The sequence below is a fragment of the Moschus berezovskii genome, chromosome 8, assembly GCF_049115385.1.
Source record: "Moschus berezovskii isolate FMDL1 chromosome 8, NW_MosBer_1.0, whole genome shotgun sequence".
Lineage (NCBI taxonomy): Eukaryota > Metazoa > Chordata > Mammalia > Artiodactyla > Moschidae > Moschus > Moschus berezovskii.
This window is the reverse complement of record NC_142467.1, coordinates 62,211,045-62,236,953: the sequence shown is the minus strand read 5'-3', so window position 1 is coordinate 62,236,953 and position 25,909 is coordinate 62,211,045. Positions and strand designations below refer to the sequence as shown.

The 25,909-nt window shown below is 49.2% G+C and overlaps 2 protein-coding genes and 1 long non-coding RNA gene across 7 annotated transcripts in view; 2 read left to right on the top strand and 1 right to left on the bottom strand.

The window, feature by feature from the left end:
- KDM3B (lysine demethylase 3B) overlaps positions 1-8,768 on the top strand; it is a 57,438-nt gene extending 48,670 nt beyond the window's left edge. For all 4 annotated transcript variants that reach the window (XM_055429034.2, XM_088838639.1, XM_055429035.2 and 1 more), the window contains 4 exons: positions 4,406-4,545; positions 4,811-4,987; positions 5,438-5,572; positions 7,334-8,768. In XM_055429034.2, the coding sequence (XP_055285009.2) occupies positions 4,406-4,545; positions 4,811-4,987; positions 5,438-5,572; positions 7,334-7,414 (533 nt within the window). In that variant the 3' untranslated portion in view covers positions 7,415-8,768. The remainder of the gene's footprint in view (positions 1-4,405; positions 4,546-4,810; positions 4,988-5,437; positions 5,573-7,333) is intronic.
- LOC129558172 (uncharacterized) lies at positions 33-24,243 on the bottom strand. Its single transcript, XR_008686381.2, has 5 exons — positions 24,072-24,243; positions 12,977-13,080; positions 11,659-11,757; positions 478-562; positions 33-166 (listed from the first exon to the last, which is right to left on the bottom strand). It is a non-coding gene; the product is annotated as an uncharacterized LOC129558172 (long non-coding RNA).
- REEP2 (receptor accessory protein 2) lies at positions 10,030-16,427 on the top strand. 2 transcript variants are annotated; one of them, XM_055429037.2, is made up of 8 exons: positions 10,030-10,288; positions 12,391-12,463; positions 12,752-12,828; positions 13,980-14,100; positions 14,306-14,419; positions 14,777-14,924; positions 15,019-15,149; positions 15,234-16,427. In XM_055429037.2, the coding sequence occupies exons 1-8, from the start codon at positions 10,242-10,244 to the stop codon at positions 15,300-15,302; spliced, it is 780 nt and encodes a 259-aa protein (XP_055285012.2). In that variant the 5' UTR covers positions 10,030-10,241; the 3' UTR covers positions 15,303-16,427. The 2 variants fall into 2 exon arrangements, with proteins under 2 accessions (XP_055285012.2, XP_055285013.1); XM_055429038.2 differs by having other exon boundaries at positions 10,056-10,628.
- Positions 24,244-25,909: the final 1,666 nt, after the last annotated feature.

Here is a 25,909-nt window from a genome sequence, read left to right as displayed (position 1 = left end):
GGCACACAAAGGGGTGATTGTAGCAGAGAAGAGTGGTACTTGTGTGTCATCAACCAGAGTTATTCTCTCTCTGGGAATGCTTTCCCTTAACACTGAGTGTATAGCATCACCAAGAGGAAAAAGAAGAAAGGGCAAACTGGCCTACTTTGTCCAGCAGCCAGTTCAGCTGTGGGGTAACAGATGGTAAAGCCAGGTCATTTGCACAGAAATGAAGCATAAAAGTGATACTTCGCTGCATTTGCACTCTCCACTATTTCAGTGTAAAATTAATATGTGTTAATTATGGAGGTTTCAGAAAAAAAAATTTTAAAGAAGAAAATAACTCAAAATCTCAAAGTACAAAGATAATCAATGTCATTACTTTGGTAATATTTTCTGCCACACATTTGCTTTAGATGCTACACACCTGTAAATCTTTTCATTATGTTGTCCTTTAAAGGATTATAATAGATAAGGATTAGAAGCCAAGCCTCTTACCTTGGCAGAGAAGCTTTACTCTTCATGGCCTTAAATCCATAGAATCCTAGAGTTTGAAGAGGTCTTGAGAAAGTATACAGTCCATCTACATGCAGTAAGAAATAACGTGCAATTTGAACATAAGATATGGCTACACAGTTTGAACAGGAAATATGTTTTTTAAAAAAACTGTACTTCAAAAAAATGCTGAGTCTCTATCAAAAGTATGAAAGATTAGGGTCACTTCCCGTGGATAGGAAGCTTAGACTTCAGTGTGACTTTTGATTCTTTGAGTCTACTTTTTGTCACTCCTGAGAGATAGAGAATGTTGTTGTTGTTCAGTCGCTAAGTCATGTTTAACTCTTTGTGACCCCCTAGACTACAGCACATCAGGCTTTCCTGTCCATCACCATCTCCTGGAATTTGCTCAAACTCATGTCTATTGCGGAGAAGGCAATGGCACCCCACTCCAGTACTCTTGCCTGGAAAATCCCATGGAAGGAGGAGCCTGGTAGGCTGCAGTCCATGGAGTCGCAAAGAGTCGGACACAACTGACGTGACTTAGCAGCAGCAGTAGCATGTCTATTGAGTCAGTGATGCTGTCTTAACTGTCTCATCATCTGCTGCCCCCTTCTCCTTTTGCCTTCAGTCTTTCCCAGCATCAGGGTCTTTTCCAGTAAGTCAGCTCTTCCCATCACGTGGCAAAGTATTGAAGCTTCAGCTTCAGCATCAGTCCTTCCATTGAGTATTCAGGGTTGATTTCCTTTAGGACTGACTGGTTTGATCTCTGTGCTGTCCAAGAAACTTTCAGGAATCTTCTCCACTAGCACAATTTGAAAGCATCAGTTCTTCGGTGCTCAGCCTTCTTTATGGTCTAACTCTCACATCCATACATGACTACTGAAAAAAGCCATAGCTTTGACTATAAGGACCTTTGTCAGCAAAGTGATGTCTCTGCTTTTTAATACTCTGTGAATCGATGCTTTTGAACTGTGGTGTTGGAGAAGACTCTTGAGAGTCCCTTATACTGCAAGGAGATCCAACCAGTCCATTCTAGAGGAGATCAATCCTGGATGTTCATTGGAGGGACTGATGCTAAAGCTGAAACTGCAATACTTTGGCCACCTCATGCGACGAGTTGACTCACTGGAAAAGACTCTGATGCTGGGAAAGGTTGGGGGCGGGAGGAGAAGGGGACGACGGAGAATGAGATGGCTGGATGGCATCACCGACTCTGTGGACATGAGTTTGAGTGTACTCCGGGAGTTGGTGATGGACAGGGAGGCCTGGCGTGCTGTGATTCATGGGGTCGCGGAGAGTCGGACACGACTGAGCAACTGAACTGAACTGAACTAGGTTTGTCAATAGCTTTTCTTCCCAGGAGCAAACATCTTTTAATTTCATGGCAGCAATCACCATCCACAGTGATTTTGGAGCCCAAGAAAATAACATCTGTCACTGTTACCACTTTTTCCCCCATCTATTTGCCGTGAAGTGAGGGACCAGAACCATTCAACTTCCACTTCTTCAGCATTACTGGTCAGGGCATACACTTGGATTACTGTGATACTGAATAGATTCAAGGGAGTATATCTGAGAGACAGAGTGCCTGAAGAACTATGGACGGAGGTTCGTGACATCGTACAGGAGGCGGTGATCAAGACCATCCCCAAGAAAAAGAAATTTAAAAAGGCAAATGGTTGTCTGAGGAGGCCTTACAAATAGCTGAGAAAACAAGAGAAGCAAAAGGGAAAGGAGAAAAAGAAAGATATACCCATTGGAGAGTTCCAAAGAAGAGCAAGAAGAGATAAAACGTTCCTCAGTGATCAATGCAAAGAAATAGAGGAGGACAATAGAATGGGAAAGACTAGAGATCTCTTCAAGAAAATTAGAGATACCAAGGGAACATTTCATGCAAAGATGGGCTCGATAAAGGACAGAAATGGTATGGACCTAACAGAAGCAGAAGATATTAAGAAGAGGTGGCAGGAATACACAGAAGAACTATACAAAAAGGATCTTCATGGCCTATATAATCACAATGGTGTGATCACTCACCTAGAGCCAGACATCCTGGAATGCCAAGTCAAGTGGGCCTTAGGAAGCATCACTACGAACAAAGCTAGTGGAGGTGATGGAATTCCAGTTGAGCTATTTCAGATCCTAAAAGTTGATGTGAAAGTGCTGCATTCAATATGCCAGCAAATTTGGAAAACTCAACAGTGGCCACAGGACTGGAAAAGGTCAGTTTTCAGTCCACTCTCAAAGAAAGGCAATGCCAAAGAATGCTCAAGCTACCACACAGTTGCACTCATCTCACACATTAGCAAAGTACTGCTCAAAATTCTCCAAGCCAGGCTTCAACAGTACGTGAACCGTGAACTTCCAAATGTTCAAACTGGATTTAGAAAAAGCAGAGGAACCAGAGATCAAATTGCCAACATCCGTTGGATCACTGAAAAATCAAGAGTTCCAGAAAAACATCTACTTCTGCTTTATTGACTATGATAAAGCCTTTGACTCTGTGGATCACAACAAACTGGAAAATTCTTCAAGAGATGGGAATACCAGACCACCCCTGAGAAATCTGTGTGCAGGTCAAGAAGCAACAGTTAGAACTGGACATGGAACAACAGACTGGTTCCAGTTGGGAAAGGAGTACATCAAGGCTGTATATTGTCACCCTGCTTCTTTGACTTATATGCAGAGTACATCATGAGAAATGCTGGACTGGACAAAGCACAAGCTGGAATCAAGATTGCCGGGAGAAATATCAATAACCTCAGATATGCAGGTGACACCACCCTAATGGCAGAAAGTGAAGAGGAACTAAAGAGCTTCTCGATGAAAGTGAAAGAGTGAAGAAGTTGTCTTAAAACTCAACATTCAGAAAACTAAGATCATGGCATCTGGTCCTATCACTTCATGGCAGATAGATGGAGAAACAGTGGAAAGAGAGGTTTTATTTTGGGGGGCTTCAGAATCACTGCAGATGGTGACTGCAGCCATGAAATTAAAAGACGCTTGCTCCTTGGACGAAAAGCTATGACCAACCTAAACAGCATATTAAAAAGCAGAGAGATTACTTTGCCAACAAAGGTCCGTCTAGTCGAAGCTATGGTTTTTCCAGCAGTCATGTATGGATGTGAGAGTTTGGACTGTAAAGAAAGCTGAGCACCAAAGAATTGATGCTTTTGACCTGTGGTGTTGGAGAAGACTCTTGAAAGTCCCTTGGACTGCAAGGAGATCCAACCAGTCCTTCCTAAAGGAAATCAGTCCTGAATATTCATTGGAGGGACTGATGCTAAAGCTGAAACTCCAATACTTTGGCCACCTGATGGGAAGAACTGATTCATTTGAAAAGACCCTGATGCTGGGAAAGATTGAGGGCGGAAGAAGGGGACGACAGAGGATGAGGTGGTTGGATGGCATCACCAACTCAATGAGTAAACTCCGGGAGTTGGTGATGGACAGGGAAGCCTGGCATGGTGCACTCCATGGGGCTGCAAAGAGTTGGACACAACTGAGCTACTGAACTGAAGTGAAGTGAGGGATCAGATGCCATGATCTTAGTTTTTTGAATGTTAAATTTCAGCCAGCTCTTTCTCCTCTTTCACCATCATCAAGAGGCTCTTCAGTTCCTCTTTACTTTCTGCCGTTAGAGTGGTATCATCTGCATATATCTGAGGTTGTTTATATTTCTCCTGGCAATCTTGATTCTAGCTTGTGATTCATCCAGCCTGGCATTTCACATGATGTACTCTGCATATAAGTTAAATAAGCAGGGTGACAACATATATCCTTGACATACTCCTTTCCCAATTTTAAACCAGTCCGTTGTTTCAGGTAAAGAATAGTAGAGACTAAACTTGATTGAATTGGACATTTTGCTTCACTCAGAGGTACTGAAGTGGCTGCTTACATTGAAATATCATTTTGCTTTTTTCAGAGGTTCTCAAAACAATTGATGAGGGAGATGCTGATGAGGTGACAAAGCAAAGGATTCATGATGGAAAGGAGAAACCTGGTGCTTTGTGGCATATCTATGCAGCCAAGGATGCAGAGAAGATCCGGGAGCTGCTCCGAAAGGTATGTCCCTGAGTGGGCTCCCAGCTCACAGATTAAAGGTCTGGGGATGGATGCTAAGACAGTCTAACTAGGGTTTCTCATGTGGAGTCCCTTGGCATTAAAGACTTGTGTCCTTTGTTACAATGCCCCATAGTGCTGAATCCTCACTTGGAGGATATTAAATAAAGTAGGTATTGCTGCAGCAAGCTGGATTTATCCTGTTAATAATCTTTATGTGTTTATTAACTTTTCCATCTTTGTGTTTTGATCGTGGTTTCATGATCAGGTTGGAGAAGAGCAAGGCCAGGAGAATCCCCCTGATCATGATCCAATTCATGACCAAAGTTGGTACTTGGACCAGACCCTACGTAAGCGGCTTTATGAGGAATATGGTGTGCAAGGCTGGGCCATTGTTCAGTTCCTGGGAGATGCTGTCTTCATACCTGCTGGAGCCCCACACCAGGTATGTCCCAACTTGTAGGTGGGGCTCCACAGTTCCCATAGTTGCCTTATTTCTGAATTTGTTGCTAATCTGGCAGTAGATAAAAGTGTGGGGTTAGACCAATTGCTCTTACACTGCAACTTATTTTTTGCATTTTCATTTTCTTCCATGTAATTTTAAATGCTCATTTAAGGAAAAAGTGAGTCTCAGTTCAATCCCCTTTTCAGTCTTTTCATTCTGCCTTCCCCAGAAAGTAGCCTACTGTTAACAGTTTGGTATATGTTTTCCCAGATCCTATTTTTGCACAACTACTAACATTTTCATTTATAAATGTACACTTACAGTCTTTCTGCATTTGTTGTCTTTATAAAAATGGGATATCAGAAGTATTTCTAAAGTGCCCTTTTGAACTAAATGATGGACAGTTTCCACATGTTATTGACTCTGGTGCCTGATGTTTGCCTCTCCCAGGTGCACAATCTATACAGCTGCATAAAAGTAGCAGAAGACTTTGTATCTCCAGAACATGTAAAGCACTGTTTTCGCCTGACACAGGAATTCAGGCATCTCTCTAACACTCATACAAACCATGAGGATAAACTGCAGGTAAAGAACTACCCCTCCACTCCAGCCCTGTCTTATCTCCTTGTAGGTTATATACACAGGAGGCGCACACTGCTTTCTGAGGATATTATCTGGGCAGTATGACTGCAGAGAGCTGATTAAGGGACCCATGTCTGGGGTCTGGAGTCCTCCCTCAGGAAGTATTTAATCAGTCCTCTTCAGGTTTGCTTTTAGAGAATATTCATCTTTAAACCTAATCACTTCCAATGTGGCAGTCTTCTCTTTCTCTGCCCCTAGAAGATACAGTGTTTCCATGTTAGTAACTACACTAGACTGACTTTCCCAGTCAGGTGAGAAAAGCGCTGTGGCAATGTGTTCTAAGCCTGTTTCCACAAAACTGCTTCTCCCAGCAAATTTCTGTGCAAACTCAATTCCTTAGAGCCCTGCTAGGGATTGCAATCCGTGTCCCTAAGAGTTGTTTCCCCTTCATAGATCTAAACTGGAGAATCAGATTAGGTTTTCCTCTGTTCAGAAATGGATTGGAACTTTAAGGGCAGAATTTCATTGTTAATGTACTTGGATGCTTAGTAACATTAAAAAAAAAAAAAAAAAAGAATAAGAAAGCAAGATTCCCCAGGCAGAGGTTTAGCATCCAAACAGGCATTCTTCCAGCCTCTCACTTAAGGCCTATTTTCCTGCGTCATGCCTGTGACTCAGGTGTGTTGGTGACCCATGAAGTTGGATATTTTTCTTGGTTGTCGGTAGATTGATAGATGACATTTATATTATAAATATAATGCAAGTATTCAGGCATATATATTTTAGACTACCCTCTGTTAGGTCTCTACTTGCCACATATTACCTCCCAGTCCTCTGTTACTGCTTTATTTTTTCCTGTAGTTTTCACCATCTAACATACTATGTATCTTTTGTTTGTTTCCATCCCTACTAGAACATAAGCTGTTTAAGCTCCATGAAGGCAGGGGTTTTACTGTTTTAGTTCACTGCTTTTCCCTAGGACATGTCTGACACATACTAGGTACTCAGTAAATATTTGTTGAATTAATACAAAAATTGTTATAGAGAATAGCAAGGGGGCTTGTGTGACCATCATTCAGTTTAAGAGATAAAGCATCATATTCATACCATATATACAATGTATTTGTATACAACTACATTGTTGAAGCCTCCATGTACCCTTTCCCATTCCATCTCCCCTTTCCCATTCCATCTCCCCAGAAATAATCATCATGTTGATTTAAAACTGTCTTTATCCTGTTCACTCTATTTTAATAACTCTTACTTCATACATTATATGTGTTCCTTTTTGACAAATTAGAAAATATAGGCACGAAAGGGAAAAATACCCAATAAATCCTACCTGCCCACTGTTTTTAGTGCATTCTTATTAGCTATAGGACCTTAATGTAAGATTCTTAACCATGGAACCTCAGTTCTCATTTGTAAAATGGAGATAATAATAGACTCTACTTCATAGGATTATGGTAAGGATTAAATGAAAGTCCACATAAAGAGGTTAGCAGTAGTGCCCAGCACATTATATGCACATATAGGATGGTGATTATATAGCCTTTCAAATGATGAATCATTCTTTTTTGAATATAGGCTATATATTCTGTGTGATTTGTAAATCATCTTTTGGGGTTGGTTAGGGGAGCATGCAGTCCTGGTTGAGGGCTTTCCTCACACATCAGTAGGCTTTTAGTCGTTGCAGGATATTTTTCATTTGCAGAACACAATCTGTGACTGCCATGAACTAACTGTGCTGATTGCTCTCTCCAGGTGAAGAACATCATTTATCATGCAGTGAAAGATGCTGTTGGCACCCTCAAGGCTCATGAATCCAAGCTGGCAAGATCGTAGGCATGGAGAAATTTCAAACTCCCCTGTGAAGCAGGTCTTTCACTCACAACACATACAGGGAACGACAGGGTTCTCTGCTGGAGCAGAGGTCCTTCACTTGGAGCCAGTGTGGTCAGTATTACAAACTCTCCAGCCACTCTTTTCTACGCTGCCTCAACACTGAAGGTTGACACAGGAAAGTCGCACTGTTCACACACACAGTTTCAGACTCCAAGCAGAGGGTGCCACATCCCTATCCTGTGGCCTTTTGGGACTTCAGATTGCCTGAACATCGCTGGGCTGTCCTGCGCATTCTCATGATTTGAGATTTGTGGAAACCGGAATGTGGGCACACCTTTCTTTTTTTTTCTCTTGTGCCTAGTTAAGTGGGAGTGTGTTTGGAGGTGGGGGAAATCACATACCTGGTACATGTGGGGGCTAATTGTTTAAACATGCCTGGTGGAAGCCTGATGGTGTCTCTACACATGACCTCTGACACAGCCCATCCCAGGAGCCGGGTGAAGCCATTCCCCACCATCTCTCCCATGAACACTGAAGTCTTGAAGGACCCAGGGAGAATCCACTGCTTTTCCCAAGAGGCTCCAGGATTAGGAAACGTGTGTATTTAGTGAAAAATAGGTTTGTAGTGAAATAGTTACTATTTCATGAAAGTAGATATTTTTAGAACTTTTGAAATACCACAGTTGTTTTCCTGGATTATGAGGAAAGGCACATTACATTTAGTCTTCCTTCGAGAAAACTCTTTGAAGAAATAAGATTTTTAGAAATCAACTGCCCATTATAGCACAAAAATCAGCCAAAGCAGAATTTAAAAGAATTGGCTTTTTAGGGTTCTTTTAATTTCACACCCCTCCCATCTCAGCCCTATCTTGAGGGAACAGCCATCTTGAGAAAGAACTATGTTGTGTCTGAGCTGTGGTGTGTTCCATACTTACACACACTGGTGACTCCAGGAACCATTTCCACCTATTACCAGCGTTCCCTTGGGACTCCTCTTGTAGTTCCAAATTCAAAGGAAAGTTTGCTTTCCTACATGAGGCTTTTGTTTTGGGAGTTTTTTTGTCCAGAAATATTTTCAGCAAAACTTTCCAACTCAGTGGAGTTTTATTAAGAATTTATTTGAAAATGATGGAATTCATTGGCCCATAGATGCATTGGGAAATGTATCTATCTTCTTCCCAGCTGTACTGTAGTGCCCTGCAGGCTTGTTTATATGTTCACAGTTACTTTTTTTTTTTAAATAAAAGTCATTTACTGTAGAATACTTTTAATTTCACTTTCTGTATTTTAATTTTGTTGAAGGGCTGATTGGGATTTCCATGTTCTTATTAAAAATCTAACAAATCTGTTCATAGTGGACTAACTTCTTCCTGTGCCAGTTGTTCTAAAAAGCAGGGCCAGGTTGAGGGTGGGGTTGGAGTTGGAGGATAGTTCATTTTCATATCATCATTACATAGTTGCATCCAATTATTACTCTTTGCTTCCTGAATTTGTGCCCAGTTGGGCAAGGGATGTGCCAGGTCATTGTGGTTTGAGGGCTTAGAGACAAAGGGGAATGTGCTACATGAGCTAGAGGGTAGAAGCAAACATGGGCTTTCCATAGTTTCTGCCCTATGGGAAAGGTGGGTTCCTACCTTCCAGAAGCAGCCTATGGGGAAAGGGCCATGGAGAGTGGCCTGAGAAAGGTTTTGAGTAATCAGTGACAAAGTTCCTCAAAACAAGAGGCCTGGCTGCCCACATAGGAAATTGAAGTGGCTTGAAGGGTGAGGACAGACTGTGTTCCAATTAGAAAAGGCCTTTTGAAGAGGAAGTTGTAAAGAATAGCAAGAGGGGTCATCAGAGGTTGCTTCCTTGGATCCTGTTGGAAAAACATCTTCCAAAGTGTTTGAGCCTGGAAATACAATTATCAGGGTGGAAATAGACCATTGTATGTGGTTCAAGGATACTGAGTTTGAATAGCACCATAACTGAAATACAGAGTTCTGAACATGTCCTTTAAGCCTGGATGGGCACGGGCTGGTGCTGTGATCATCAGAGGATTATATCTCAACATAAAGAATACAGAAGCTTTGAAATGGGACGGGAAAGGAAAGCAGTGGGGGAAGGGAGGTTGCAGAGGTTGCTGGAGCTTTGTTGCTTTGGTGAAAATCAGGAGGCAGGCTAGCCTACATTCTGGATATAAATGTCTTCAGAATTAGGTCATCCATTGCCACCAGTGCTTGCTGATGGGGATGGAACTGGAGCCCCTTATTCATTGCCTCCCTGGACCCCAGGCCTCTCTACCAGTCTCTCTTTACAAAGAGGGTGATTCCCCTGCCCCAGGGGAAACCTTGAGAGCACAGGGCCCTGTTCCCCTACAAAACTTAGGAACTGACAACCTGAGAAAGCAGATCAGATGGGGAATAGGGTTAGGTCCTTTTACAACTGGAGTGATTGGTGATGGCGGGGTGGACGTGCTCTATGCCTTTGACCTCAGGACTTACTGGGTGGGTGTCTTGACGGTCAGCGATAGGGAAGAAGGAAGGGTTTGATAGCACTTGGAAGAAGTGCCGATTCAGTAGACTTCCTGAGTTCCTTTCTTAGCAGCATGACTTAGTGGTTCTTATTGAACCTCCCTGAAGCTTCCCATTTTCTTATCTTCAAAATGATAATTATAACGTCTGTCTTATGGGATGATCACTGAAATAACGCTGTGAAGCTCTTAGCACAGGGCCTGGCACACAATAAGCACTCAGTAAGTCACAGTCATTATTCCTCTTAGGATATGTAAGTCTTTCAGCCTGTTGTGATCAGCGCAGGAGGAGGGCTAGGATGTCCGGATGGAACCATGAAGGCCTCTGAGGACCTCAGTCCTGGGTTTGGAACCCAAGAAAGGTGAATAAGCCATTGGAGGAAGGCAGGTCAAAGGCGCATGCCCAGCGACAGCAGGTGCAGGGGGGCGCGCCGCTGCCGCCGGCGCGGCCTCCCCTTTAAGAACCGCCGCCGCCCACGGCCCGCCGCTGCGGCAGGGACCTCCCCTTTAACGGCGGCGGCTCGGCGCTCCGCGGCCCCCGCGGCGGCTGCTGCTGCGGGTGCTGCTGCTACTGCGGCTCCTGCTGCCGTGGCCGCTCGGCTTCCAGCAGCTACATCCTCGGCCCGGGCCGGCTTCCCGCCCCGCGCCCCGCGCCCCGCCCGGCCCCGCCATGGTGTCCTGGATCATCTCTCGCCTGGTGGTGTGAGTGCGGCGGCGGGGCGCGGCCGGTTGGGAGGGGGTTGAGGGTTAGGGGTGGCGGGTGAGGGGTATGGAAGCCTGGGATGGACTACTCCGTGGCTTCGTACAGCAGAATCACCTAAAGGCACATCATCCCTATTTGGGGTCCCCAGAGACGTGGAGGTGAGGGATCCGGAGGAGGGGGGAATGTTCGAGGAGCAAGGCAGGCCTGGCTTCCCACCCCTTTTATTTTTAATTTCCCTGTTTCTGCGCCCTCCCTCATCCCCGGGGGAGGGAGTTGGGGGGGCTAGGCAGCATGGCTTGATTTATGAGGGGAGGCGGCTTGTCCCCTCCCCCACGTAGCAGATCTGGTCCAAGGAGCCCCTCAGACCTGGGCTCTCATCTCCCAGCGGGAGAGCTAACGGAAGAGCCAGGGGAACAAGGCAGGGCCTCCTCATTCAATAGCTTAGGGCCATGGCAGCCTTGGCCTCCCCGAAGGGCCCCATTTCTCCTCCCTCTTGCACTGTCAGGAGACTGGGGGTGAGGGCACATGCTCTGAAGGCCCCCAAGGGAGGACGGGAAGCAGAGATGCTTGGACGACAAAGTGTGGGAAGTAACTGGGAGAGGATATGTGTATTCAGCCTGGCATTGTGAGAGTTGTGGAAGGAAGGGTGTTAGGTGGCCTTCATCCCAGACTGCCAGTTCTGTCCCTCCCAGCTCCCCCAGGCTCCAGGAGGGTACCCTCTCCCACAACTGTGAACTTTGTCCTTGAGGATTCCACCCCCGACTCCATCTCCGAAGTATCCTGCCTCAGTGAGGCAAGTCCATGGGGAACAGGCGGTATCCACACATTGTCAAGAGGCTGGGCCTGGCAGGGACTCTGCGTGGCTTCAGTTAACCTTCCCCAGCTCAGGACCCTGCCCCTCAACCTCCACCTTGGGGCACTGACACCCCAGAATCCCCTCCCTGCTATCATGTTCTTCTGTTCTGGCTTCCTCTAGACCCACCAGAGTCTCCTTCCCTTCCCACCTGAGGGAACCCAGGGGCCTCATACCTCCATGTGGCCTTCAGAGTGGCTGCTCCTCTTGTGTGAATGAGCTCCCCGAGTGGCATCGGTTCTCTCCTTGCCTCGCCTGTGTCCTGTATGTGGTCTCTGATGGGAACAGCACAGACTCCACTATACTCCGGATCTCTAGCCCAGCACACTTTCCGGAGCCTAGTCCCAAAAGTGTTTACATCAGGAAATAAACCACTTTGCCCCTCAGGGCCTCCTGCCCCTGTGCCCTCTGTTTCTCAGGTCCCCAGGGCTATAGTGGTACTTTTGACTGCCAGGTACCCTGTTAGGTGGTGTTACTGGCCCTACGATGTGGAGGTAGAGGGTAAGCGCCAATGGGTAAGAAAGTGCGTGATGTCTGGAGAAGGACGACACCCCTGAGGCAGTGACCTGACCCCCACCCCATGATATGGTTATGCACAAATGAGGTTCAGGGCCAGATAAACCACCTCAAACCCTCCGGCCTCTAGGTCTATCTGTCAGGGGCTGGAGAACTGAACAGTGAAGGGTTCTGGGGCATCACCCTAGCTGGCTAGGGCCTCCATGCTTGTGTATCACCTCAGGCTTGCCTGATTTGACCTTAACCCCTGACCTGAGTTCATCAGTCAGCTGATGTGGTACCCTGGAGTTCTGTCCATTCTCACCTTACCCACCCAGGGACTGATGCAGAGATGGGAGGGAGAGGCCATTGCTTTTGGCCAAGAGGCCCAGTAACCATGCCTGCCTCCCTAGGCTCATCTTTGGCACCCTGTACCCAGCCTACTCTTCCTACAAGGCCGTGAAGACAAAAAACGTGAAGGAATATGTGAGTGTGTGACCCTTCATCTCCCATCCAACTTACGTGGCAGAGATCAGGGAGGACAGTGGGTCACATGACAGACGGGATGACTTTATACTAATGCTGTCAGCACTAATGAGACCTGGTTCAGGGGAGGCTCCTGTGTATGCCCTCTCCCCAGCCCTGGCGTGATACACAGACAAAGTTGGGGCCCTCTGTGCCCCCCCACAGTGCCTCCAGCATGGTTGGCAAGTAGAGGTGAGGTCCAGGGTGTTTCCCCAAGACCCCAGCTAACACCACCCTCTGTACCTTTAGGTGAAATGGATGATGTACTGGATCGTCTTTGCCTTCTTCACCACTGCCGAGACACTCACAGATATCGTGCTCTCCTGGTGAGGTTCAGCAACCCCCACCTCCCTGCACCTCAGGGGCCAGGGCTTCTGACTTCTTCTACTTCCCATAGGGTCCTGGGTGTCCCCTCCTCTCAGCCCCCATCCAGTCCTGGCTTGATTGAGCAGAATAAGAATAGACATAACTCACCTTTCTTTTGGCAGCCAAAGCAGCACAATAGAATTCAGGAAACCTGCTTCTTCCAGACATACAGTGGCTTCGGGCAGGTCACAGTTTTCTAGGCCTCAGTTTCCCTATTTGTAAAACAGGCATATGAGTCAATCTCGTGAACATTGGATTGTATTTCAAAGCTTGTATTTCAAAGGCTTTTTCCAGGCACTACTAGACTATGTATATGCACTCTTGAGGACACAGAATGGTCTAACCATCTGTATATTCACAGCAGGCGCTCAAAAATGTTTACTAAATGAGCAAATGCCTCTTGGAATAGAGGACAAACATAGCACAGTACACTGGAAGTCAAAAGAGTTTTACTGAGAGGTAGAGGACAGAAGATCCTTGCATTTGTAGATTTCAAGGGCCTTTGAGAAAAAACAGTTTGAGCAGAGAAAGTTGAATGGGGTCAAATACAAAGGAGTAATGGGTTAAAAATTGAGAACAGGTGAGTGCAGGTGCCTCTTGATGCAAGCAAAGGAGGGAGCTTTGATGAGAGCTTTGTGAGGATAGAGGAGACCTGAAGGAGTGTGTGGCCTGAGAAGGAGCCATGAGAATAGAGAACAGTCCTTAAAAAGCAGGGGCCGTGTCACGTCAGCAAGGGATAGATCCAGAGCACAGCTGGAGAAGCCCGCCTTCTTCATGGGAGGAAGAGCAGAAAAGAAGGGAGTGAGGACCCAAGAATGCACCTGGAAGGTTAGGGAGCTCGCCTTGGTGTTGACCCCAGGACAGAGGAGTGGGTGCTCTTCTGTCAGAGAGAAGAGGGTGATAGAGCCACCGCTGCTGGGAATTCCTGCTGGGGTCACTTTTCACCTTGCTACTGGGAGTCTCAGCTGAGCCTCCCCTTGACCAGTCTCCTAAGCCACATGGGGACCTTAGTGCACTAAGGGGTGGGGGGCCAGCCAGGGTCCTGCAGTGGGTCCATATGCCTCCTGACTTCCTGCCCCAGGCTCTGCTCTTACCTGTCCCCCACCCACAGGTTCCCCTTCTACTTTGAGCTCAAGATCGCCTTTGTGATATGGCTGCTGTCCCCTTATACCAAAGGCTCCAGCGTGCTCTACCGCAAGTTCGTGCACCCAACCCTGTCCAACAAAGAGAAGGTCTGTTGGAACAAGGGACACTCGCTTCCCACCTATCCCAGGTCAAGGCAGCCCAGTGCCTGTAGCCACGTGCATCCATGGCTCTCCCTATGGGTGATCTGGGAGGGCCTTGGCCCCCTGGGGCAGGCAGTGCCAGGTGTCAACAAGGGCAAAGCAGGGTAGGACCCAGTCCTCACCTCTTCCTCCTTCCCCTCCAACCCCTCAGGAGATCGACGAGTACATCACACAGGCCCGAGACAAGAGCTATGAGACCATGATGAGGGTGGGCAAGAGGGGTCTGAATCTGGCCGCCAATGCCGCAGTCACGGCTGCTGCCAAGGTGAGATGGGGGCAGACCCAGGTCCCAGGCCCCAGCTTGCTCATCTCATCCCCCGGCCAGTCCCCTTTGCATCCACCACATTCTCGGGTTGGTGAAGGTTTGGGGGCTTGTGCAGCTTGGGGTTCCCATCCTGCCTTTAACATCCCCCCACTAAGGGACTTCCACTCTGTGGGCCACAGTTTCCTCACCCAGCCAAAGGGAACGCGTGGCCCCAGCCTGTTCGAGCCGCTGTGGGATGGGGTGAGGACTCCGTGGGGAGAGCACTGAGTCCAGTGGCTGCCCAGTGCCCCATGGTGACCTCTCTCTCCACCCCGCCTCTTCTCCTCCGGTCCTCCTGGTGCGTGGTGGTGACCCCAGGGCCAGGGGGTGCTATCAGAGAAGCTCCGAAGCTTCAGCATGCAGGACTTGACCCTGATCCGGGACGAGGACGCACTGCCCCTGCAGGGGCCCGACGGCCGCCTCAGAGCCAGCCCTGGCAGCCTCCTGGACACCATTGAAGACCTGGGTACAGGCAGGGCCCAGGGTGGGCAGGGGGCGAGGGCGAGGAGGCTGAGTGGGAGAGAGACCAGACCCCTGCTCTCCTTTCCTCCCCAAACCAGGAGATGACCCCACCTTGAGCGTAAGGTCAAGCACCAACCAAGCAGATCCCCGGACAGAGATCTCTGAGGATGACATGGGAGACAAGGCCCCTAAGAGGGTCAAACCCATCAAAAAAGTGCCCAAAGCCGAGGTGAGAGCTGGGCCAGCGCTTGGGGAAGTGGGAAGGCTTGTGGCTCCAGGTGGAGCTCTCTGTCTCCCTCTCTTCCTTCCACAGCCACCGGTTTCCAAGACGCTGAAGACCCGGCCCAAGAAGAAGACCTCCGCAGGGGGCGACTCAGCTTGAGGCCCCAGCCCCCTCCCCACAGGCTGCAGAATCCCGGCTCCACACTGTGCCAGCAGCCCTCATCCTCAGGCCCCCGGGCCTCTCAGATGGCTGTTTCTGGTGCCTCCCAGTGGCCATTCCCCTGGAAGGGCTTGGGAAAGAGAAGGGAGGCTCTGCTGTGGGGGACCGAAGGTAGAGGCTGGACCCAGGAGCTGAGGATGGAGCCACTCGAGGAGGTGCGGGCCCCTCAGAGCCCGAATGCTACTCTCCCCGCTCCAGCCCTGACCCCGCCCACCCAGTGCCTTGCTGAAGACCATGGCCATCCCCTTGTCCTAACACATGGCCCCACTGCTCTCCCTGAGTCAGGGTCGGCGGCCGGTCACCGCCCAGATTGACCGAAGGCCCCGCAGAGAAGGAGGGAGTGGGGAGGCCTCGGAGAGCCTGGGCTCTGGGCCCGTGGGTGTGAATGCAGGACAGGGGCTCGGTGTGTGTTTAAGTGACCAGGAGCCAGACCAGAGCTGCAGTTGGGAGTGCTGGGTAGGGTTCTGAGCTACCTGTGCCCACTGAAAAGAGGTGGGGCTCCAGGGGTGTGCGTGTGTGAAAGAGTGTGTGTGTGTATCTTTCTGGGTCTGGAGCTGGGGGCTTTTAAGTAAAGGACTTTCCCTCCAGTAGTAACCTCCCCCCACCCAACCCAGCTGCCCCTTCCCCCCTCGGCCCTCCCACCTACTCTCTGAGCAGCCCATGAGAGAGGAGGGCTCCAAAGGCCCTCTCACCTGCTCCTCTGCCCTTGATCCTCTTCTCTTTTGCCTCCTCCCATTCCTGCCCCAGGACGGGGCTCCACCCCCTCTGGGCCCTCAGTAGAGGCCCCTGCTGAGCCAATTCCTTTCCTCCTCTCCTGGGGGCCCATCTTCCTTCTCCCTAAGGCCCTCTTCCTGTGCCAAGCAGACTAGGCCCCATGTAAGCAGACCCCCGTCAGAGCCCACACTTTGCCCCAGCTTCTGCCGTGGCTCCCTTCTGTCAGCGCTTGGAGGAGCGTGTAAAGAAGAAAAAGGTATTAGGAGCCAGGGGGCTCCAGATCCATGGGAAGAGGGTGCCCAATGGACCTTTGGCACTGGATGAGCCAATAAACCAAATTATGGCACCTCATTTGTTTTGGCCTCTCTGCTTTGTTCTTGGTCTTCCAGTCCACAGGTGAGAAGGACTTAAGTAAGAAGCCAGGGCTCAGCTGTGGGATGGAGGAGTGAAGAAGTCAAACTGTGACCTCAAGAGATCTGATTGTCAAGAGATAGGCTTGAGGTGGTTCCATCTGGGAAGATGGCTTGGAGGTTCAATATAGAGCCAGGGAGCTGGAAAGAGCCAGGACTTATGAAGGGCAAGGGACCACCCTCAGAGGTTGTCCTGTCCCTCAAAATCCTACCTGGAGACCCCTCCCCATTCTGGCACCTCACAGAAAGTGCCAGGGTGTAAGTTCTAGGGGCAAAGATCATGATGAGGCTCCAGGAGGAAGAATAGGATATTGGGGGCTCCTGGCAGAGACTGGGGATTGGATTGCTATGGCCTAGAAAGGCTAAAAAACACTGGAAAGGGACGGTGAGCCAGACACTGAAGGGAGGATCTAGGTAGGATGAAGGGAGAGACGGAGATTGAGGAACCAGCCTCATGGTTCACATCTGACCCTGGAGACAAACAAGGCAGACAGGGACCCAAGGGGCAGAGCCAGTGAGGCACACCCATGTGGCCTGTGGAAGGAGGGCTGGAGCCCTGAGCTGCTGGGCTGGGGTGGAGGACAGAAGGAGGGAGGCTGCAGGGCCTGGGGTCAAGTTCTGGGGAGGTGGAGCCTAGGTCACCAGGGTCACCACTGTTGGGAACAGAAGCCAGGAGAAGGGAAAAGATGGCAGAGGAGCAGAGGCAGCATCAGAACAGACAAGGGGAAAGATCAGAGAGAGAGTGGGGGAAGGAGAGGGAAGGGTGAAAGAAGCTAGAGAAGCAGCAGCTCAGCCTTATGGAAGGAAGATGGAGGAAGCAGAGCCAGGGACGGGGTGGGGAGTGCGAGTGGAAACCTAGCTCCAGGCCCTGGACCCAAGAATTGGCAAGATGTCCCCACACCAGGCTTTCCTCTCCCTTCCCTGGCATCATGGGCACATGTCCTCTGCCAAACTTGAGCCAGCTGGCCAAGAAGCTACTGAACTGAGGTGCCCGTGGAGAGTGGGGGCAGGGGGAGGGAGGCATGTGAGACGCCCTTTTCATCTTTCCTGAAATTCTCCAGTCAACAGCACTCTGAACGGCATTCCTTTCACCATTTCCCTCTGGGCAATTTGGCCCCTTTCTTTATCAGAATGGAGAGGAAGTGTCAGAGTAGAAATCAGGTGAGAGACTCCCTTGTTCTAGAAAGATCTCCAGAGAGTAAGTTGCTTGCGTCTCCTGCTAGCAGCTACCATATGGCCAGGAAAGCAGGTTAGGCCTCTCTAACCTAAATCCCATTTGCTGCATTTCACACGCACACACTCACACAACTCACACTCAGATTACACACTTCCATCCACAGTGACCAGTGGCCAAGGAGCTCACTGTCAGATTCCACATCTCCAGGCTCTCCCTGCACATCTGGGTTTCCCTGAGTCAACAGAAGATGCTCAGATTTCCAAGTTCACTGGTCCGTTGCCATGGAAACATTGTCTCCTAGACCTCCACACAGGGTCTGACCCCTGTGGTGCTGGGGAGAAGAGGAGAGAGGGAGGGTGACAAACAGAATGGAGGGGGGAGGCTGGTGAAACATCTGGGTCTACATGACCTCTTGCTGTCTTATTCCCTGGGGTCACCTGCCCTCTCCCCTCCGCCTTAGTAGATCTCTCTAGGCCAGGGGAGTAGGGAAGAGAAATAGGACACAGATGTCTGGCAGGAGCTATGTGGAGGCTGCTTGATCATTGCCTGGAAACCCACTGGGCATTGAGAGAGATTAGCTTTGAAGTGGGGGCTGAGGTCTAGCCCTGTGCCCCACGCCCAGACCATGTTGGGGACACTGGGCAGCACTCCAGGCCTGAGGTCCCTGACTAGAACGGTCCTCAGGCCTGAAGCAGTTTCATCCTGCTTCCTCTCCCTTCCTTGTGTGTGCCCCACACTAGGAGAACCTGCTTAAAATGTGATTTCCAGGCTATGACGTCAGAGGAAAGCCAGCAGCTCCAGCCTATGCCAGCTCTTCCTTGATCAGCAGAGCTGAGCCCAGCCTTGCTCAGCCTGGAGGAAAGGAGGTTAGGTAGAGGAAGGAGGGTCTCTGGGTGCCTCTGGTCCTCATGTATGTGGCATTCAGAATAACAGGGAGAGACTATTTCCAGGTCAAAGTGCTGGCTTCCCCCATTGCCTTAAATACCAGCGAATACGCGATTATCTCCGTCACAGATTCCCCCTAACCCCAGTTTTCCCCTCTCTGAGCTGGGTCAGGCCTACATGAAGGAGGAGGGCACCTTAATTCTTAGAGCCATTTGGGTTCTGCCTGAGAGCTTGTCGCAAATCTAGGCTGGAAGCAGTGATGGGTGAGAAGAATGCCTGCAAGGAGGAAAAAAGTCCACTAGGTGGCGCAGCTCACCCCCAGTGTGGGATTCCCCGGCCCTTGCGTAGTCTTTCCTTCAGCCGTCAGTGGGCTTTTAAGGTCCGCTGAGCAGGATGCTTTATACTGCAGTCTTTATACCGCAGTTGGTTCACGAAGAAAGCATCCTTGTTGGTGGATAGGCAGATACGAATTCTCAGTCACTTTCCAACCCCAGTTTGTGTGCAGAGGAGATGGTCAGACCCAGCAAGCGGGTACTCCCTTTGGGGAAGGATGAGGCACCTCCTGGGAGCAAGGAAATTGCCAAGCTGTGCCCAAAGGACCTAACTTGGGCTTCTAAAATATTATCAAGAGAGGGACAATTTGGGCGAGCGAGAGGGACACTCACCTAGATGCAGGGTTCCCTGGAGCTGACTCCCTTAAGGCCACAGTGGCAGTCCCAGGGCTGCCCCTAGGTTTCCCCGTCCCCTGCCCCTTCCCTTATTTTCACCATGGGTACTTTAGGGCTGAAAAAGGAGACAAAGATCATAATCTTCAGACCCTGGAACCCCAAGGTATTTTTTCCAGCAGCCAGGGCTGACTCCTCAATGACCTACCTTTGCCTGACCTCTTTCCCAAACTGACCCCACCAGCCCTGCACACCTAATGAATTACCCTCTTCTTTTGTCCCAGCCAGATGAGTGATCAATAAATAATGCTGCCTGAAATATTAATGGCAAGTTTTACACCAGCATCCCTTAGCCGTGCCTGTCATCGGGGAACTTGAGAGTTGACAAGCTCTTTGGCCCCCAAAGAGCTCCTTTCTTCCTCCTTTCTTCCTCTTTTCTTTGCCAAGATTTTGACTTGTCCCCATCTCCACCAGATCATGATTCATTGCCATTAGGTGAGAAGAGGACGGGTCCCCCAGAGACCGACTCAGGCAGCCTTCAGGGGGAGGATGGGGTAAGCTAAACCAAGCAGTGACCCTTCTTGATTCCTTTGTCTCCTCTGATGCAAGTGAGATCCCATGTCCTCTATTCCATGTCCATCTTGGACCTGCTGGGTCCAGCTTTCTGAGTGGCAACTCAGAAGGAGACCTGGGGCTTCCCTCCTCCCCCTGCTTCAACTATTTTAGAGCCTGAGCAGAAGGGACTCATGTGCTCCCAGACTTCTGGCCCTGGCATTCTCTTCTGGCTTTCTTCTCTGGAAGAAGAGGAGGAAATGGAAGCTCTTAGCCCTCTTGAGCCCACCTGGTGGGCTTCCTGGAGCGGGGGCGGGGGGCAGCGCTCTCCTTCGGGGAAACCAGGCCCACCCAAATCTTTGAACACGCAGCGCCCTCTGCTCGTGTGCTCTTCGTCTCCTGCTTCACTTGGTAATCTCTTGCATGATCTTCAGGTCTTAGCGTAGATGTGACACCGCACCTGGTCCAGGCCCCTGTGGCCTTCTCTTTCCTGTTCTCTTCCCTGACAGCGCACATCACCCTGTTTCATCATTGCCCGTGTTTTCCCACTAGACTGAAAGCCCGGGCATAGGCGATGGGCCTACCTGGTTCACCACTGTCTCCCCAGCATCTAGTACAGGGCCTGGCACACTCTAATAATTCAGCACATTTTTCTGGAATGTACAAATGACATCTCTGCAGCATTCTTCTTCTTCCCAAAAAACACCAGTCTTCTACCTTCAGCATCTCTCTGTGGAGCTGTTTGCCTGCACCTGAGGATGGGTGTCTGCACTAAACAGCAGCTGCCCAGATCACCCACCCTCCTCCTGACCCCCCAGCATGTGCTCATGCTCGCTTGCTTTGCCTTTCTCTCTCTCACACACAGATGGGAGTCAGCTTTCCAGCCACATTCACTTCTCACTTTAATTCTAAAGCTAAATTGGGAAGAAGAGCAGCTTCACACTCCCAATTTAGCCTGGGAGAGAAAAAGGGAGACAGTCTGGATGTTGCCAGGGAAAGGAGAACGTTGGGTCTGGGGTGGGTAGTAGTGGCAAGCGTACCCAGAACCCAAGAGAAGATAATGAAACCCCCACCCAGCTACTAAAAATAAGTCATCCAGAGGTACGACTCCAGAGTGACCCCTGTGAAGCCTCTTTCCTGTGATGATGCAGCCATTCTGGGCACTACCCCAGCCTAGGGATGGGATTAGAGGCAGTGGAAGAGATTCAGGTTATCGGAACTATCCATAGGGGGAGATACTGCTGCTTAGGTCACTGGTAGTAGGAAACCAGAAAGTCCTTCTTAAATCTAACTTTAATCTATTTGGTAACTACTGAGAGGGCTGATGAATAAAAACAGAATCCATAAACAGATAGTTGCTCATTAATATTCATAGCAGCATTATTCACAATCGTCGAAAAAGTAGAAACAACCCAAAGGGCCGTCAAGAGATGAGAGGATAAACGAAATGTGGTATATATATACTTACTAAGCCTTAGAAAGAGATGAAATTCTGATACATGTTACAACATGGATGAACCCTGAAAACATTACGCTAAGCCAGGCACAACAGGACAAATATTACGGACAAATATCTTCCCTGACAGGAGGTACCTAGACTAGGCGAATTTATATAGAGAGAAACTCTAATAGAGGCTACCAGGTGCCAGAGAGGAGGCACAGGATAGAGAATTCCTGTTTCCCTATCCCCAGTGTTTCATGGGCACAGAGTTCCTGTTTGGGATGATAAAAAAAAAGTTCTGCCTACGGATATTGGTGACGGTTGCACAGCACTGCACACATAACTGAATGCCACTGAATAGGACACTTAAAATGGTTAAAATGGGATATTTTATGTTATGTATATTTTACCATAACATATTTTTGAAAAAAAAACAATGAGTCCAATGTCAGCCTAAAGACATCGTCATCCTGCCACGATAGCTCTCTCTGTAGCTTGACCAGAGGGAAAACAAATCCTTTCAGTTCCAAAGAGTCCCTCCCTTTGCTGATAGAACAGAGGTGTGGTCTCTGCCCAGAGTGAAGTGAAGATCCCTCTGTGGATGGTCCTGGGCACCAGGGCTAACTGTCCTCCCTCTCATCACTACTCGTCAGTGTGATAATCTGGATGGAAGTGCTTCTCTCTGCTTCTGGGTGCCAGCTTCCTCTTTAGTCACTCATTTTGACTTTGCCCTAAAACAGGTTTCCTGGGACTTCCCTGGTGGTCCGGTAGCTAAGACTCCATGTTCTCAATGCAAAGGGCCCAGGTTGGATTCCTGGTCAGGGAACTAGATCCCACTAAGAGTTTGCATGCCACAACGAAGACCCAGCACAGCTAAATAAATAAATAAGAAACAGCAGGGTTTCCATAAGGGTAGACCAGTTAGGGGGATGATTAGAGGAGGAAAAAGAGAAGACTCTTCCATCCAACCTCTCTGACTTTCCCATTGCCACAGTACCACGGGGAACAGATGTACCTTGGGCTGAGAGGCCTGTCTGTAAATTTAGGGGTCAGTTTTTCTTGCTCTCTGACTGGGAGGTCCCTGAAGAGTCTCTGATAGCTGACCCTGAGGTATGCAGACCTTACCGTCTCTCCTGGATGACTACACAGTTTCCTGGCTGGTCTCACTACTAGTCCTCCCCCACCCAGCCTCCTGGAATTATTTTAAAATGGTGCATTGGCTCTTTGACTGCCTGGGAACCACTTCAGTGGGTGGGAACTGGATTAGGGGCTCCCCAGTCACTGTACTTCCCCCAGGATAGCACACAGCATACTATGGAAATTGCTTCTTTACTTGTTGGTCTTCCACACTGAGCTATGACCTGCAAAAAAGGGAGAACCTGCCTTACTGCTCCTTATATCTTTAATGCCCAGAGTGGAACAGATGTGTGATAAGTAATTGCCGAATGAGTGAATTGAAATGATGTGTTCATGTCTGCCTCTGCTATTCGATTTGACTCAAGAGTGCCAGTAGGATGAAAGCTTTTGTCTGATTCATTCTGGGGCCCCAGAAAACAGTTCTTAGGATGAACTGGGGTTCAGCCAGACAGATCTGAAGCCAGACTGTCTGGATTGGAATCCTGGCTCTGCCATTGCTGGGCTCTCTGACCTTGAGCAAGTTGCCTGCCCTCTCTGAACCTGTTTCCTCATCAATGAAATAGGAGTGAGAATGGAACCTACTTCATAAGGCATTGTAAGGACAAATACCTGTCAAGTGTTTAGCATGAATCCTGTCACAATGTAAATATGTCTGGGGGGTGGGGGTGGGGATAGGAAATGCATCTAGAGATTGAAGAAAATCAGAGGAAACAAGCATCACCACTGATTACAGCATCCCAGTGTTTAGGGGGAGGGGATGGTGAGGCCAGTGCTAGAGTGGGGTAAACCCAGGGGCTACCTGCCCTCCCTCTGCCCTCCCCCCAGGTCTGCAGAGTCCAAGCTCACCCACCACGAAGCTGAGCAGCCCTGGCGCTGGGCGGTGGTGAGGGGCCAGAAATAACCACCGTTGCTATTCCTGCCTTTCTGGGCTGGATGGGAACGCTGCCTTTCTAGTCTAAAGGCTGCTCTAGACTTCCTGCACATCAGTGGGTTCTTATGTAACACTCCCCTCCCTCTGCCTGCCCAACGAGCTTCCAGAGATTTCTGCAGCCAGCTTTGCTGCACACTCAGCTGGGGGTGGGGGGAGCAAGGATGGATGGATTGTCCTCTGAGCCCAGGATCCTGCTGACACCAGGCCTGGGAGAGGGACCATTCAGCACAGGGCAAAGAGACTGATGTCCAGGGACAGCAGCCTCTTCCTGCTTCTGCAGGGCAGACAGGACCCAGTGAGCATGCCGAAACATTCACTTACCTTGACCCATTCCCTCTTCCCTTAATGGTCCCTCTGTGCCACTCCCGTGACTTCCACTTCAGGCCTTACCTAACTCTGTCTGGCACATGACCCCTCGTGCAGACTCTAAGGAAAGCAGCCCAGACCCTGATTCTCACAGGCAGACCCCCAACCTGGGCCAAATCCTACATGGACTCCTCGCTGCAGCCCTGGATCCCATCTGGAGGGTGCAGCTCTTCAGGGCCTAGGGGATTCTCCACTTCCTCAGGCCTCAGCATCACTCTCTATGGGCCTGTCTCAGAATTTGTCCTTCTCCACCTGTCCTAGGGCTCAGGATCTCCTCTGGCACCCAGTTTTCCCATCTGAAATTGGAGGAAATATGATGGTTTCCCACCAGAGCACCCTGGTGTGATTCTCTTTCATTTCCCCTCTTCCATCATGCCTCCAGTTCTCCCTGCCCCCCCCGCCCCCAGTGCATCTTCTGTCCCACTCCATACCTGGCCTCTTCAGGTTCTTCTCTCAGCACCCAAAGACCCTGCCTGGGGTGGGAGCAGAGCTGCCCCCAGACCCAATGAAGGCCAGGCCCTCCATGTTTCCGGCGGAGCTGATCAACCATCGGAAAGTGTGACAGGTACCCCAGGCAGAACCAAAGTGAGAGTCACTTCCTGAGCCCTGGGCTGGTCACAGTGGTGGCAAACCACTATCCGAGCAGCACATGTGGGTGCTGACGTAGCCTGGGGTGGGGAGGAGGAAGTGGCGATGGAAAAAGGGGCTTGTCTTCCTCCAAGAGTTGCAGCCTGCTCAGTCCTGGGTCAGACATGATGGTTCCCATTGACTTTCTCCTAGCATCAACTGCCATTGACCAGCTCAGTTCTGTTCTCACCTCTGCCTCTTCCTCTTCTCTGGTTTGCAAGGAAAGTCTGAGCACAGGCATCACCTCAGATCTGCAGACCCTCTGAGGGCCTCTAACCTCTTCTAGAGCTTTTGGCATAAGTCACCCAGTGGACAAGGTCTGAGAGTCCCAGACTCAGGGTTGCTGCTTAATCTTAATTCTCTTGTAACATAGAGTCCAGGGTCCCTTCTACCTAACTGTAAGCTTCTCAGCATCAGGAGCCTATGCCTCAGGCCTTTGTCCACAGAAAGTCCTCAAAAAAGTTTATTGTTGTTGTGGATAATGGGTGTTTTAATCAGAACCTGCCGGGTTGTAATAGAAACTTAAATAAGCTTTATTTAAAAAATAAATTTATTAACCTGTGTAACTCAAAGGCCCTGATTCTATCTAGAGATATACTTTCTGGGTGTGGATCTTTTTTAAAATTTTTTCTGCATGGGCTTCATTTTCAGGTAAGCTCTCCAGGTCAGATGGCAAGATGGCTTCCAGGCTTACATTCCATTGGTTTAGTACCACCTGAGAAAGAGAATTCCTATTGTTCAGAGTTCCAGAAAAAGTCCTAGAAGAGATTCTCATTAGCCTGGTTTGGGTCATGTGCCCATCCTAATGCAATGGCTATGCCTAGGGAGATAGAATGCTCCTGGACTGCTGGAAGAAATCATCCTAGATGGATGGCCATGTAGGGGTGACATGTCCTCGCCTAGATCTAGGATGGGGTTTTCTTCTTTCAACCATATGGATTGGGGGTGGTTCTCCAAAGGAAATAGCTGACTGGGAGCACTTAGGAAAAGAACGGTTGTACACACAAAGCAAAAGATGTAGATTATTAGGACTTCAAGTGACCAGCTTCAGTGAGGACCTGAAGATCCTGTGGGTCAACTTCCACGTTAGAATCATAGGGGAACGAGTTTGCCCTGGCTGGGGGAGGAATGTGTACTTTCAGAGCCTGGGTAGCTCCCCAGAGACAGAAAAAGGATCCTAGGAAGTGTCTGCTCAGTTCTGGCCCTCACGAGCTCAGGAAGATTATGATTCGGTTAGCCTAGGGTAAAACCTTTTTTTATTCAGAGCTCCATTTGTGCACAGTCAAGGTTGAAAAAAATTCTGCTCTATGAAATAATGTTCTACTGCAGCAAGAAGGATTAAGATGAGCTCTGCAGGACAATGGCCTGTGTTAGGATTGGAATGTTTGTCCTTCTCTGTACAACTTTTCAGAAAAGGGTCACTGGGGTTTACTTGGGGGCTGAGGATGGGTGGGTGAACTGTGGGCAACCCAGTGGGTCAAAAACCCCAGAAAACAGCAATAGCCACTGTTTACTGAATGTCAACTGCAAGGCAGGCACTGTGCTTTGGAACTTCACACATGGAAGTCCATGTAAGTTGTCAGTCTTTACAATAATCCTTCCATCATTAACATTAGTTCGGTTTTACAGCTGAAGAGAGATA